The 14411-nt window shown below is 37.8% G+C and overlaps 2 protein-coding genes across 6 annotated transcripts in view; one reads left to right on the forward strand and one right to left on the reverse strand.

Moving 5' to 3' along the window:
• RPS6 (ribosomal protein S6) lies at positions 1-4274 on the forward strand. Its single transcript, XM_086414952.1, has 6 exons — positions 1-52; positions 552-683; positions 1217-1427; positions 1586-1732; positions 3882-4039; positions 4134-4274. Exons 1-6 carry the CDS (start codon positions 47-49, stop codon positions 4227-4229), a joined length of 750 nt encoding a protein of 249 aa, XP_086271078.1. The 5' UTR covers positions 1-46; the 3' UTR covers positions 4230-4274.
• A 263-nt stretch (positions 4275-4537) lies between these two features.
• DENND4C (DENN domain containing 4C) overlaps positions 4538-14411 on the reverse strand; it is a 124702-nt gene continuing 114828 nt past the window's right edge. For 4 of the 5 annotated variants that reach the window (XM_086414949.1, XM_086414950.1, XM_086414948.1 and 1 more), the window contains 3 exons: positions 9441-9591; positions 7923-7987; positions 4538-7703 (listed from right to left, as the gene is read on the reverse strand). In XM_086414949.1, the coding sequence (XP_086271075.1) occupies positions 7567-7703; positions 7923-7987; positions 9441-9591 (353 nt within the window). In that variant the 3' untranslated portion in view covers positions 4538-7566. Of the gene's footprint in view, positions 7704-7922; positions 7988-9440; positions 9592-14411 lie in introns of those variants that run through there. The other variant, XR_015169494.1, reaches the window with a different exon arrangement.

Raw genomic sequence — 14411 nt, forward strand, 5'->3', positions numbered from 1 at the left:
TGGGTCTCTTTTTCGTGGCGCCTCGGAGGCTGTCGGCCGCTTCAGAATGAAGGTAGGAACTGGTGGCGGGTGTCCGGGTAGGCTTGTGGAACGTGGAGCAAGCCCTACGATGTGTCGTTGCGCTCGAAAATCCTAGCCCTGAATGGAGAAGAGTCTGAGGCAGGAGAAGGATCGCTCTTCTGGGGCCGGAGCTCCATGGGAGAGCGGATGGCGAGCGATTGCAGCTGGAGCTACGCCGGTCTGGGAGCGCCATGGTGGCGACTTGACCCTCAGGCAGGATAGAGGCGGCCGAGCTGACGGCACGTAGGTCAGACTCCTTGATCTGAGAGAGTGAACGGCTGTGGACCGTAATTCTCCGTGGCGGCATTCCGCAAGCCTTGCAAGATAGGTCCTATTTTTAGTGCCGTGTTTGTGGCGCCTTGCACGTGTCCTTTAGTGAATAATTTTCTGTTGTGTGCGGGTGACAGGAAAGGCTTTTTGCTATGGAATAACTTTTCTAGTGGTTCTGCTATTTTCATGAAGTTCTTTTCCCCCTCGTTTATAATTTTTAGCTGAACATCTCTTTCCCGGCCACTGGCTGCCAGAAGCTCATTGAAGTGGACGATGAACGAAAACTTCGTACCTTCTACGAGAAGCGTATGGCCACAGAAGTTGCTGCTGACGCTCTGGGTGAAGAATGGAAGGTAAAAGTTGAACTGTCGCGTTGAATTGTTAGCTGTATTTAAGAGAGGTGGTAAACGCTATTGGTAATTGGTAAATGTAATGGGGTTCACACTCGGGTTGTTTCCCAACCTTAGGTTAGTTCCAAATGTCACTTTATAAGGTGGCTTTATCACTTGGCAGGGTTATGTTTATGTAGATCAAATGAAAAATATATTGTTCTTGACCTGCAAGCTAAAGGTCTCCAAAGGGATCTTCAAAAGTGCCAAGAAGGTTGTTTCTGATTTGTGGTTCCTTGATACTTAGGTTTCATAACATACTGTTTCTACCCCAAGAGTTAACAACTCCGGTAAAATAAAGACTAGAAATATGACTTGGTCGAAAGGATTTTGCTAATCTAACTTGGGAAACTGGAAGTATAGACAAATTTAGTGACCAGAGAAAACTATTTAAAGTGTCAAATCGGTCCTAATGAACGGTACTAAGTAGACTTAAGGGTGTACTTCTCAGAGGCCACAATGCTTTGTTTTTAACTTGTCATCGTGTTCTCCTGCAGGGTTATGTGGTTCGAATCAGTGGCGGGAACGATAAGCAGGGTTTCCCCATGAAGCAGGGTGTCTTGACCCATGGCAGAGTTCGCCTGCTACTGAGTAAGGGGCATTCCTGTTACAGACCAAGGAGGACTGGAGAGAGAAAGCGCAAATCTGTACGGGGTTGCATTGTGGATGCCAATCTGAGTGTTCTCAATTTGGTCATCGTGAAAAAAGGTGAGCCTTTTATTCTGGAGTTTTATTTTTGTCAACACTGACTTAAAGCTGATTATCTTTGAAAGTGGACCTCGCTTTGGCAATGCCTGAACAGTTTAGGGTTCTTGTTTGTAAGGAAGTTGTTGAATTAAAAACATCTGTTCACTTTTTTCTTTTAGGGGAAAAGGATATTCCTGGACTCACTGATACTACAGTGCCTCGTCGCCTGGGTCCCAAAAGAGCCAGCAGAATCCGCAAACTTTTCAATCTCTCTAAAGAAGATGATGTCCGCCAATATGTTGTGCGAAAGCCCCTAAACAAAGACGGTATGAGGGATTATGCAATATAGAGCTTGCTTAATTTCATTGGTTGTACCATTCTTTATGCATGTTGGAAGCCAATCTCTGCCTACTATTTACCTAGAATATGCATTTTTAGGAAATTAGTGTGGAAAAGGGTCAAGGTATGCAATTGGAATTAATACTCATTATAACCAGTGCCCTATAGTGTTAGAATTTTTCTTGAAAATTTGCTTTTGAGTCATTGTATGAGTTCTTTCAAAGATAACCTGTCAGTTAAGTTCATTGCTTTGGGGTTAAGAGAAAAGTCTGGAATTGTGATTGAATATGCTCTCATGCCCACACACTTGCTTTCTTAACGTATCAGTGGTTTTAATTTTTTGTTTACCGAAGTTGATAAAGTTGATGCTTTCATTAACGTAAGTTGCTTTAACTTCTGAATGTGGATAGCGATAGTTTTGCGAATTAGAAAACCATTCAAAATACCAGGGAACATATTATATATATAACTATTATGTTGAAGTATAGTTGACTTACTATAAAAATGTTTTATTAAAGTTAATTTTGTTGTACAGCAAAGTGATTCAGTTATATGTAAAATCTTTTCTGTTATGATTTATCTCAGGTTATTGAATGTAGTTCGCTGTGCTATGATATGAGTAGGCCTTTATTCCATGTGTAATAATTTGCATCTGAGAATCCCTAACTCCAAATCCATCCCTCCACACCCAACCTCCCTTGGCAACCACAAGTCTGTTCTGTCAGTGAGTCTGTTTTGTAAAGTTTGTGTTGTATTTTGGAATCCACATGTAAGTGATACGGTATTTGTCTTAACTGTGGCTTCACTCAGTGTGATCATCTCTAGGTTAAATGACACTGTCGTTTTTTGTAGTTTAGTATTCTACTGTATATATCCATGACATCCATTCATCTGTTGCTGGACATTGAGGTTGTTTTCCTGTCTTGGCTATTATGAATAGTGCTGCTACGGACATAGGGGAGCATGTATCTTTCTGAATTACAGTCATGTCTTGGAGTGAGATTGTTGGATCATATGGGAACTCAGTTTTTAGTTTTTTCAAGAAAACTTGGTGTTTTATATTTTAAGCAGGTATATTGTTTATTAGTCAACATAACACATCATCATAAATAACATGTTAGTTTCAGGTTGAGTTTTCCTGACAAATCGGAAAAAATTGGGGTATTGGTTTCCAGGACTGTGGGCTTAAATAAGCTAATTAATACCTGGCATGTGGTGAGTGCTTATTGGTCACTCATTCCAAATATTTGGAAACCTTTTCTGTGCCAGGTTCTATTAAGTGCTGAAGATATGGTATAAATACACAATTATCCTCATGAAGATCATACACTTTAAAAAGTAATTGTAGTTGCATCCCTGGAAATAACATTAGTAAGTGCTAGCTCATAGTATTTATAAGATGGTTTTTGTTTCTTTATAATTCCTTTATTGATCATTTAGTCGTAGACTATTTATATGGAGTGTTTATTGCTCTCACAGGGGTCCACAAACTAAAACCATTACATCTGAAAAGACTCCTGCTGTGAAGCAGATTTATAATCCAGACAGGCTCAATGAAGATACTCCTAGGAATTTGCTGGTGGTCCAGTGGTTAGGACTTTGCTTTTACTGTGGTGGCCCAGGTGCAAATCCTGGTTGGGGAACTAAGCTCCTACAAGCAGCACAGCACAGCAAAAAAAATTTAATGAATGTTGATGGTTTTACTCCTCATAAGCAGATAAGCAGGTCCTTCCTATCTTGGAAAATAGAAATTTGAAAACCAATTTGGAATTCAAAGCATGGTGGGTGAGACAGTGACGCAGCTAATGCTTCACTTAGTTTTCATAACAAATTAAATACTGTTTTAAAGTAATGTTCACATGTCTTATGGTATAGATACATAATATCCTACTAAGACAATGTAATTATGGAAGGGATATCAAAGTGAGTAGTAAAAATTAAGATAGGACATCCATCTTTTCAGCTAAGTAACATAAATTTATGTATGACCTTGAACTTGATATCCAAACTGTTGGTATTTAGTGAGCCATTAGGATTAAATGTGCTACTAAGTTTGAATCTCTGATGTTTTAAAAATATAAATGTGGGTTCTATTGAGCAAGGGTATGGAAGTAATTGAGTCATCTAAATTTTTAGGTAAGAAACCTAGGACTAAAGCACCCAAGATTCAGCGTCTCGTGACTCCACGAGTTCTGCAGCACAAACGCCGGCGTATTGCTCTGAAGAAACAGCGTACTAAGAAAAATAAAGAAGAGGCTGCAGAATATGCTAAACTTTTGGCCAAGAGAATGAAGGTAAATCTCAGTGGGAAATAGGAGTTACGGGATTTGCATTTTTTAATCCAGATAAGCTTTAACTGCACTTTGTGTTTTGTTTTGTTTTGTTCAGGAGGCCAAAGAAAAACGGCAGGAACAGATTGCCAAGAGACGGAGGCTGTCCTCTCTGAGAGCTTCTACTTCTAAGTCTGAGTCCAGTCAAAAATGAGATGTTCTAAGAGTAACAAATAAATAAGATCAGACATCAGCTCTCCCTTCTTGACTTTTAATTGATGATCAAATAGATAAATGAAGGTCTGCAAACATGAAAAAGGAGGTACTGTATAATCCAGCAGTGGAATAGGTCTGCAAGAGATACTTGAAAGTGATAGTCCTTCATATTCAGAAACAGACTATATATGATAGTGGAAGAAATGGCCAGAACAGAGTAGTGGGTGTCTCAGAATTCTTACATTGATTGATTGACTTTTCAGCAAGGCATGGGACAGAATGGGGGAAATAAATGACTTAGGACTATTAATCTTTGACAGACTTTATTTTAAGGAATGTAGTTTCTACACGATATATGAAAAGTGCCTTTGTGAAGATGGACATTGTTATATGTTAAAAAGAGTAACTTGTGACAAACACAGTTAATGGATACCATTTTTAGAATAGTTTTTACAAAGCTTTTAAAAACAGTGCAGATTTAATACATTAACAGAAACCTTTTCAACTCAGGTGAATTTACATTTTTATTACATGTCACACTCTCCAAGGGACTTGACTGTACCTGTTTTTAGACACTCTTGCATCTATGAAGGATGTGCACAGAAAGTATACCTTGTACTGTGTGGTTTATGGGATGTAGGATCTTAGCTCCCTGGTTAGGGATTGAACCCAGACCTGTGGCATTCAGAGCATACTCCTAACCACTGGACCACCAGGGAATTCCCAAAAGTGAATTTTTTTTCTGTATGTACCATGTCTGCTTTCTATAGTAACTGCAGTTAGAACCTTTATTCAAACCTTTAACAGACGAGAGGGTCTTGAAAGAAGGTACGTTAGGCTTTAAAAGGTACTTCTTTTCGGAAATTACGTATTAACACAGGTGAGTAAAATTTTCAAGTGGCTTTGGCATGCAGATAGAGACTGAAGTGCTTCAGTTAAGAGTGTGCAGAAGAATTACCCAAGGATCTGGCTAAAAAGTGGATGATGATTGGGAAGTTTGAGGCAAGATTCACAGAGGGGATCCACAGGTCTTTTTTAAATTGGAGTGAGGTGATTTACAGTGTTGTTAATTTCTGCTGTATAGGACCATTAGCTCTTTTTTTTTTTTTTAATTTTTTTTTTTTTTAGGACCATTAGCTCTTAAGAGTTACAAAACTTCAGTTGGCAATTGACAGAGAAGTTAAGAGTCTTAAAGGGTAACAGGCCAAAAGGCAGGCAGGTCTGGTATAAATCCAGACTTCTAACCCAGTAGCTGGTTGATTCTAATGCATAAAACACGAGAACCACTCTGATTTCAAGGAGTACAGTCCCTAACGTGGATAAATGAGGTGGGCCTCGACCATTCTAGCTCATGAAATCTGGTAGATTTAAAACTTTAACATTGCAAAATGCAGGTTGCTATAATCAATGTATAAAATGCAGCTGATGCAGTTAATCTAAAACCAGAGTAAGGAAATGCTAACCTGGCATATTTTGAAAGATGGGTTTTCAGAAGTTAATTAGATTTAAGTCTCAATAATTTGATGTTTTGTCTTTGTTATAAATTTCTATTGCCCAGTGGTAGGTGCTAGAAAAGGCCTTTAAGCAACTTCAATACAAATCAGTCTTATTTCTAAATAGGCCAAGCTTTATAATGAATGTTTTTTAGATTAACAGTTACTGTAAAATTCATAATATTCCTAAATGTGTAAGATTTAGGAATACATCATCAGTAATTTTTAGTGGGAAGTGCTTTGTTGAGTAATTTAGTTCAAATTATTGAAAACCACAGAAAAGTGGGAAAACAGACAATACTGGAATTCTGAAGACCACAAGAACTTGAATTACTGTGCACATTTCAGGAGCCTTAAAAATGTAAGAGACGAGAACAGCAAACTTGTGAAGTTTTCACTTTATTCAACCTCAATTTTTTTTTATATGCAAGGTAATTCCAAACTTTCTGTTGGGGCAGTGTTAAAAGTATTAAAACTAGTACCAAGTTTTAAGTTGCAAAAAATACATACTCTGAGACAGTGCAAAAGATCCATTTTTAAGGCAATGAGAATTCTAAAGTTCTTTCAACTCAGCACTTTAACCATAAATTGAAACAAGGATTCTGCATAGGTCTTAATAACCCTGAAATCTTGGAAGATTGGTATAGTAACTGTGTGATGTTAACTGTACCATCTGGAAATAGTTATCAACTGTGATTCAGTCATCTGCATAATTACTGTAAAAGGAAGCACACACAATCATTGGTTTTTCAAACCATGCATGCAAAGGTAAGGAAGACAAATTTACTATCCTTAAGGGATGGTTTAATGAAAGGCATGAATGTCAGTGAGGCGTGTGAGGTCGTGATTTTCTTAAACCTACAAGCAACAAGCTTAATAAGCTTTAATGTTTTAAGACTTAATTGATTCATCCTAAAAAACCATATTTACAAATGCACAAATAAGCATACAATCTAAATATACAAGAATAGAATTCTGCAGTGCAAGTTATTCCACAGGTTTTTAAAAGTGAACAATAGCAACAATTTATGTGCCTGAACAATTTCAGACCCAAAGACATACACAAGAATTTTAATTTTGTAAATTATGATGCTGATCTAATTTCATTTAAACTATTTGGCTCATTTATTCCATTTTAAAGCTGTTGCAAATTAACATGGTACTGGGAAGAGGATGAAGGAACTGGTTATATTTGAAATATAACCCGTTAAGGGAGCTAATATATAGCATGAAGGGTAAAAATAATATATTAATTTTGAAGTCAAAGGCATGGCAGTTTTCATCAGACTTTCAGGTAATTTTGAACTTAAATGACTACATATGAGTTTAGTAGTAGTCATTTTAATAGTTGGAAACCCCTTTCAAAAAACTATTGCAACATGCAATTTAAGAATTTTAATAAATATAATATGGCTGAATAGACACCTACACAGCCACACATATATACACAATACACAAACAGTTGCTGTTATAATTGAGATTTCATTTGTTTGGGGGTTAGGCAAGTTTACGTTAATTTGCCGCTCCCCCAAACTCAACAGCTTCAAACAAACAAAATGCCAAGAGTGGTTTTCCATTATCAAACTACTAGAAATACTGAAAAATGTGATACCAATTTTCAGCAGATATAAACAGCTCAAATTATAAATCTTCAATAAACCTTGGGGCATTTTAATGGCATTTTTACACTGAGATGATTCAGTACGATTTCATCATAAATACTGTCCCAAGACTAAGTTCATTTCTGTTTTCGCCAATTTGTATTATGAAAAAACCTTGAATGTCTCCAGATTGAGTCTATTCCCCCAGCACTGTGTCAAAAGTCTAGACAATCTGTTATATTTAAATGAGAAGCGTTCCAAAACACTTCCTGCACCATTCCACACTGATACTTGGTGGAGCATCAATTTTCTGCAACTTTTCAAGAATATCTGGAGACAGACTGTTGTATGCAAGTCCATACTCATTGTCAAAAGCCTCTGAAAGATATTTTCAAAAATGTAGTTGGAATTTGTTAATAAGATGAAAGCTATGCATTTAAAAGTGGTAGTCAAATCATTTTATATACATAAACTGCACATTTAAAGCTAGAAATCTTTTAAAAGGCAAATGGAGTATTTACCCATACCAGTTAGAATTTTTTAAATTATGAGAATAAGACTAAACCACCTTTAGTAATCCACATTTGACCAACTTACCAATATCAATATTCTCTCTCCCAAGAGATACTAATGATAAGAAGAGGATTTCTCTGTATAAACTCCTATAAAACAAAATATTTGAAGTGAATGGGCAAAGAGCATGAAAAATATGCTAAGATTTTTTAAATGGTGAAAAAAACACCTGAAACTAACAGCACTGTAAATCAACTATACTTTAAAAAAAGATTAGGCTCTGTATTCATTCATGTCAGTGTCACAGTTTGACTACATTACAGTTGTTAGGTGTCACCTTTGGGAAAAGCTGGGTAAAGAGTCCACAGATACTTTCTTTGCCATTTCCTGCAAACTTCTATTTCAAATTAAAAAGTTTAAAGTTAATGGGCATAAAGCTTCATGTTCAAAACAAAAATGGCTTATTTTAACTTAAAGTTATTGATATTTAGTAATGCAATAGATAACTTTCAATTCTAATTTCTAATTCATACTTAGAAAAGCAATTTTTTGCTACATGACAAATTAATTTCTAAGTAAGTTAGGGGTCTAAACCCTTAGACACAAACAGGTTGTGTGGTGTCTTACTAGTAATTTAACCCAACAGTAAATGAAAAATCACCTTTACCTGATTTGCGAACAGAAAAGCAAGACAAATGAAACCTTAAAAATCAAATTCATGGCTCAGCTGTTAAAAAAGGGGAATTTAGGAACTGACTTCTGAGTATTTATTTACACAGAAAAAAAAATTTGTAATGCTGATTCTGATAATGCTCCATGCAGCTTTCTTTAAAAGCTTCAAGCTATATAATTTCTCATATTCTTTCCCTGCCCTTAAATCAGATGCTTGTAACTGGCTACTCTTTAGCCTGTGAAGGAGATAATCTCCATATCAACTGCTAAAATTATAAAAGGATTTATTGATTTCTATCATGAGTTCTTGTCCTGTTACTTCTGAGACTGTCTTCAAAGCTGCCATGACTACAAACTTGAAGAGCACCTGGAAACACTGTTTCTGTTGATAGAAGATACTATGTCCCCTTTGCTGAAGCTTACCACAAAATTCACTTAGGCTGAGACTGGGTTGAGTACTGATCCAAATAAGTTAGCAGATAATAAATAGTAAGAGGATCAGGATAGCTCCATATCCTTTGTGATTCATTGCTTCCATCATTTTCTTAAGTTGTTTCTACTCATATATTTTTTTACATCCCACAAGATAAACTGTGTGACATGGCCTGAACAAGCAGTAGATATGTTTAACATTGATATTAAACATATTTATAGGCTTCCAGTGAATAGAAGTAGTGTTTCCCAAAGACTGAATATATTTTAGACATGAATGCATCACCTACTAAAATTTAATCTATTCCTCAGACATTTTTATTATGTTTGTGCTGAAGTATGAATGTATACACTTGGGCAGCACTTTAAAAAAGAATCAGATGTTCCACAATGAGTTATGTGTTTCTTTTACAACTGCAGATAGTTTTGAAAGTAATTTTTTTAAAAAATCATGAAATTATTTCCAGTGACATCAACTAAAAAATACTGAATTATTACCTTTGTCTTTTCACATCTCCCTTCATTTGTTGTGCAAGTAGGTTGATGGGTTTAAGAACATCATTATGTTGAATACTCTGCCTGATGATTTCTACTAAAGTGCTTGTTGCTGCTTGTTCCTCTGACAGGAGAGACGATTTCTTTTCAGAATCTAACGATATGAACACAGTAATAAAGAATACACTTATTCAATGTATTTAAGAAGTTATTTCTTTTCACCTTCACAATTATGCTGCAATGTAACCAAATAAAAAATATTTTTCTTGCTTTCTTCAGATAGGAGAGGCCTGTCCCTTTTTCCTTTTCGTGAACTTAAAAGGCTTTGTGCTTGAGGCTGGGATGCGATAGCTTGTACTCCAGCAGCCATCCTATGACCATGGATCTTTACAGATGGAAAAGCAGACAAAGCGTAAGGAGTAGGCCCCTGATGACAGAGGAGTTGCGTACCAGTCCTGGAGTGTCTACATAAATTCTTCATGTGAGAGAATAATCTTTACCTGTTTAAGATTCTGTCATTTTCTACTAAATACAGTAGAGTGTAATCCTAACTGATACAAGAGTAATTCCTGAATTACTAAGAAAAAATACTTACACCAATTTCATGTATTATAAAATAATGAAACTAGAACACTTTCTAACACCATACACAAAAATAAACTCAAAATGGATTAAAGATCTCAACATAAGACCAGAAACTATAAAACTCCTAGAGGAGAACATAGGCAAAACACTCTCCAACATACATCACAGCAGGATCCTCTATGACCCACCTCCCAGAATATTGGAAATAAAAGCAAAAATAAACAAATGGGACCTAATTAAACTTAAAAGCTTCTGCACAACAAAGGAAACTATCAGCAAGGTGAAAAGACAGCCTTCAGAATGGGAGAAAATAATAGCAAATGAAGCAATTGACAAACAACTAATCTCAAAAATATACAAGCAACTCCTACAGCTCAACTCCAGAAAAATAAATGACCCAATCAAAAAATGGGCCAAAGAACTAAATAGACATTTCTCCAAAGAAGACATACAGATGGCTAACAAACACATGAAAAGATGCTCAACATCACTCATCAGAGAAATGCAAATCAAAACCACCATGAGATACCATTTCACGCCAGTCAGAATGGCTGCGATCCAAAAGTCTACAAGCAATAAATGCTGGAGAGGGTGTGGAGAAAAGGGAACCCTCTTACACTGTTGGTGGGAATGCAAACTCGTACAGCCACTATGGAGAACAGTGTGGAGATTTCTTAAAAAACTGGAAATAGAACTGCCTTATGATCCAGCAATCCCACTGCTGGGCATACACACCAAGGAAACCAGAAGGGAAAGAGACACGTGTACCCCAATGTTCATCGCAGCACTGTTTATAATAGCCAGGACATGGAAGCAACCTAGATGCCCATCAGCAGATGAATGGATAAGAAAGCTGTGGTACATATACACAATGGAGTATTACTCAGCCATTAAAAAGAATACATTTGAATCAGTTCTAATGAGGTGGATGAAACTGGAACCTATTATACAGAGTGAAGTAAGCCAGAAAGAAAAACACCAATACAGTATACTAACGCATATATATGGAATTTAGAAACATGGTAACAATAACCCTGTGTATAAGACAGCAAAAGAGACACTGATGTATAGATCAGTCTTATGGACTCTGTGGGAGAGGGAGAGGGTGGGGAGATTTGGGAGAATGGCATTGAAACATGTATAATATCATGTATGAAACGAGTCGCCAGTCCAGGTTCGATGCACGATACTGGATGCTTAGGGCTGGTGCACTGGGATGACCCAGAGGGAGGGTATGGGGAGGGAGGAGGGAGGAGGGGTCAGGATGGGGAGCACGGGTATACCTGTGGCAGATTCATTTCGATGTTTGGCAAAACTAATACATATTGTAAAGTTTAAAAATAAAAAAAAAATAAAAAGTGCTTCAGTGGCATATTTGAACTGGATCACAGTTAACATTAAAAATACACCAAATCAACAATGTAAGCTTGGCCCAGAAAAAGCTCCAGTATTAAACTTTAATACTGGAGGTAACCCCAGCAGCCATACAGTTTTATTATACCCACATCAGCTGAGATGGAACTGTGTATCCAAAAGTTGCCCAGTCAACCTCCTTTTGAGCATCTGTCATAAAGCAAGCTATTTAATTTGCATACAACCCAGCCCCTTAATAAAGGTAACTAGTAATATTTCCTTTGTGTTGAACCAAAGAAAAGCAAAGTTCTCTGTTACAAGAGGAAATGCTGGCTGCTATGGGTTTACGTTTTTTAAAAACTGTTTATTTTTGGCTGTACTGGGTCTCTGCTGCTGCTTGGGCTTTCTTCCAGTTGCAGTGAGGATGGGCTACTCCGTAGTTAAGGTGCACGGGCTTCTCTTGTCATGGAGCACAGGCTCTTGAGTGCACGGGCTTCAGCAGTTGCAGCACATGGGCTCCGTAGTTTTTGTTCCCGGGCTTGAGAGCACAGGCTCAGTATTTGTGGCACATAGGCTGCGCTGTTCCGTGGCATGTGGTATCTTCCCAGACCAAGGACTGAACCTGTGTCTCCTGCATTGGCAGGCAGATTCTCTACCAGTGAGCCACCAAGGGAAGCCCTCTATGGGTTTTAATCCTAGTTTTTCTACTGCTGAACAGATTTGATTTTCATTGTATGCTATGATTTTCGGGCATTCAACTCAAAGATAATATGCAACTTCACCACTGCTCCTTAATTCATGGAGCTGTGCAACCATCACCAATTTTAGAACATTTTTATCACTTTCAAAAGAGATCTACCTATTAGCAGTTACTTCTCTTCTCTTCCCACTCCCTCCAGCCCTAGGCAACCACTAATCTAATTTTGTCTCTACAGATTTGCCTATTCTGATTGTTTCATATAAATGCAATCATACTCTAGTGTCTGACTTCTTCTGTAATATTTTAAAATTAATTCATTTTGTAATATATCAGCATTCACTACTTTTCATTGCCACATAGCTGGTTTTAGAAAAGGCAGAGGAACCAGAGACCAAATTGCCAACATCTGCTGGATCACAGAAAAAGCAAGAGAGTTCCAGAAAAACATCTGTTTCTGCTTTATTGACTATGCCAAAGCCTTTGACTGTGTGGATCACAATAAACTGGAAAATTCTGAAAGAGATGGGAATACCAGACCACCTGACCTGCCTCTTGAGAAATCTGTATGCAGGTCAGGAAGCAACAGTTAGAACTGGATGTGGAACAACAGACTGGTTCCAAATAGGAAAAGGAGTATGTCAAGGCTGTGTATTGTCACCCTGCTTATTTAACTTATATGCAGAGTACATCATGAGAAATGCTGGGCTGGAAGAAGCACAAGCTGGAATCAAGATTGCCAGGAGAAATATCAATAACCTCAGATATGCAGAGGACACCACCCTTACGGCAGAAAGTGAAGAGGAACTAAAAAGCCTCTTGATGAAGATGAAAGAGGAGAGTGAAAAAGTTGGCTTAAAGCTCAACATTCTTCAGAAAACGAAGATCATGGCATCTGATCCCATCACTTCATGGGAAATAGATGGGGAAACATTGGGAACAGTGTCAGACTTTATTTTTTTGGGCTCCAAAATTACTGCAGATGGTGACTGCAGCCATGAAATTAAAAGACACTTACTCCTTGGAAGAAAAGTTATGACCAGCCTAGATAGCATATTAAAAAGCAGAGATATTACTTTGTCAACAAAGGTCCGTCTAGTCAAGGGTATGGTTTTTCCTGTGGTCATGTATGGATGTGAGAGCCAAAGAATTGATGCTTTTGAACTGTGGTGTTGGAGAAGACTCTTGAGAGTCCCTTGGACTGCAAGGAGATCTAACCAGTCCATTCTGAAGGAGATCAGCCCTGGGATTTCTTTGGAAGGAATGATGCTAAAGCTGAAACTCCAGTGCTTTGGCCACCTCATGTGAGAGTTGACTCATTGGAAAAGACTCTGATGCTGGGAGGGATTGGGGGCAGGACGAGAAGGGGACGATAGAGGATGAGATGGCTGGATGGCATCACTGACTCGATGGACGTGAGTCTGAGTGAACTCCGGGAGTTGGTGATGGACAGGGAGGCCTGGCGTGCTGCGATTCACGGGGCCGCAAAAAGTCGGACACGACTGAGCGACTGAACTGAACTGAATATTCCATTGTATGGATATACCATACTGTATCCACTTATCAGTTAATATGAACATTTAGATTGCTTCCATTATTTGGATATTAAGAAAAATATTGCTGAAAACAGTGTGTAAGTTTTAGTGTGGATGTGTGCCTTTCTTTCTCTTGGGTGTATACCTAAGAGTGCAACTGCTGTGTCATACGGTTAAATGTTTACTATTTTGAGGAACTGTGAAACTATTTACACCAAAGCAACAGAACTATTTTTTATCCCAATTAGCAATGACCTGGGGTTCCAATTTCTCTATATCCTCACCACAACTTAGTATCTGCCCTTTTGGTTAAAGCCAATATAGTGAGTATGAAGTGGTATCTCTTTGTGGTTTTGACTTACACATCCTTGATGTTTAGTGATAACGAGCATCCTTTCATTTCTGGCCATTTACATGTCTTTTTTAGAGATCTGTCAATTCAGGATCCTGCTAGGATCTAAATGTCTGTGTCACCCCAAAATTCATATGGTGAAAAGGAATGCTTACTAAATGGTATTGGGAGGTGAGACCATCAGTGGGTGGTTAAGATCATGAGGGCAAAGTCCTCATGAATGGATTAGTTTAGCGCCCCTTAAAATGGGTGCACCGGTGAGATCCCTCATCCCTTGTACTGCCTGAGGGCATAATAAGCCTGCCATCTAGAAGAGGGCCCTCACTGACCATGCCAGCAACCTGGCGTTGGACTTCAAGCCTCCAGAACTGTGAGAAATAAAAAATTTCATAAGCTAATAAAGTAATAGTAAGTACACTTTTTAGTAAGCTACTCAGTTTGTGCTATTTTGT

The sequence above is a fragment of the Bos grunniens genome, chromosome 8, assembly GCF_055505025.1.
Source record: "Bos grunniens cultivar Pamir isolate PY7600 chromosome 8, Bosgru_T2T1.0, whole genome shotgun sequence".
NCBI lineage: Eukaryota > Metazoa > Chordata > Mammalia > Artiodactyla > Bovidae > Bos > Bos grunniens.

Coding starts and splice junctions, on each gene's coding strand:
- RPS6 (XM_086414952.1), top strand. Junction 1,428..1,585: donor TTTGGTCATCGTGAAAAAAG/GTGAGCCTTTTA, acceptor TTTTTCTTTTAG/GGGAAAAGGATATTCCTGGA. Junction 4,040..4,133: donor TTTTGGCCAAGAGAATGAAG/GTAAATCTCAGT, acceptor TGTTTTGTTCAG/GAGGCCAAAGAAAAACGGCA.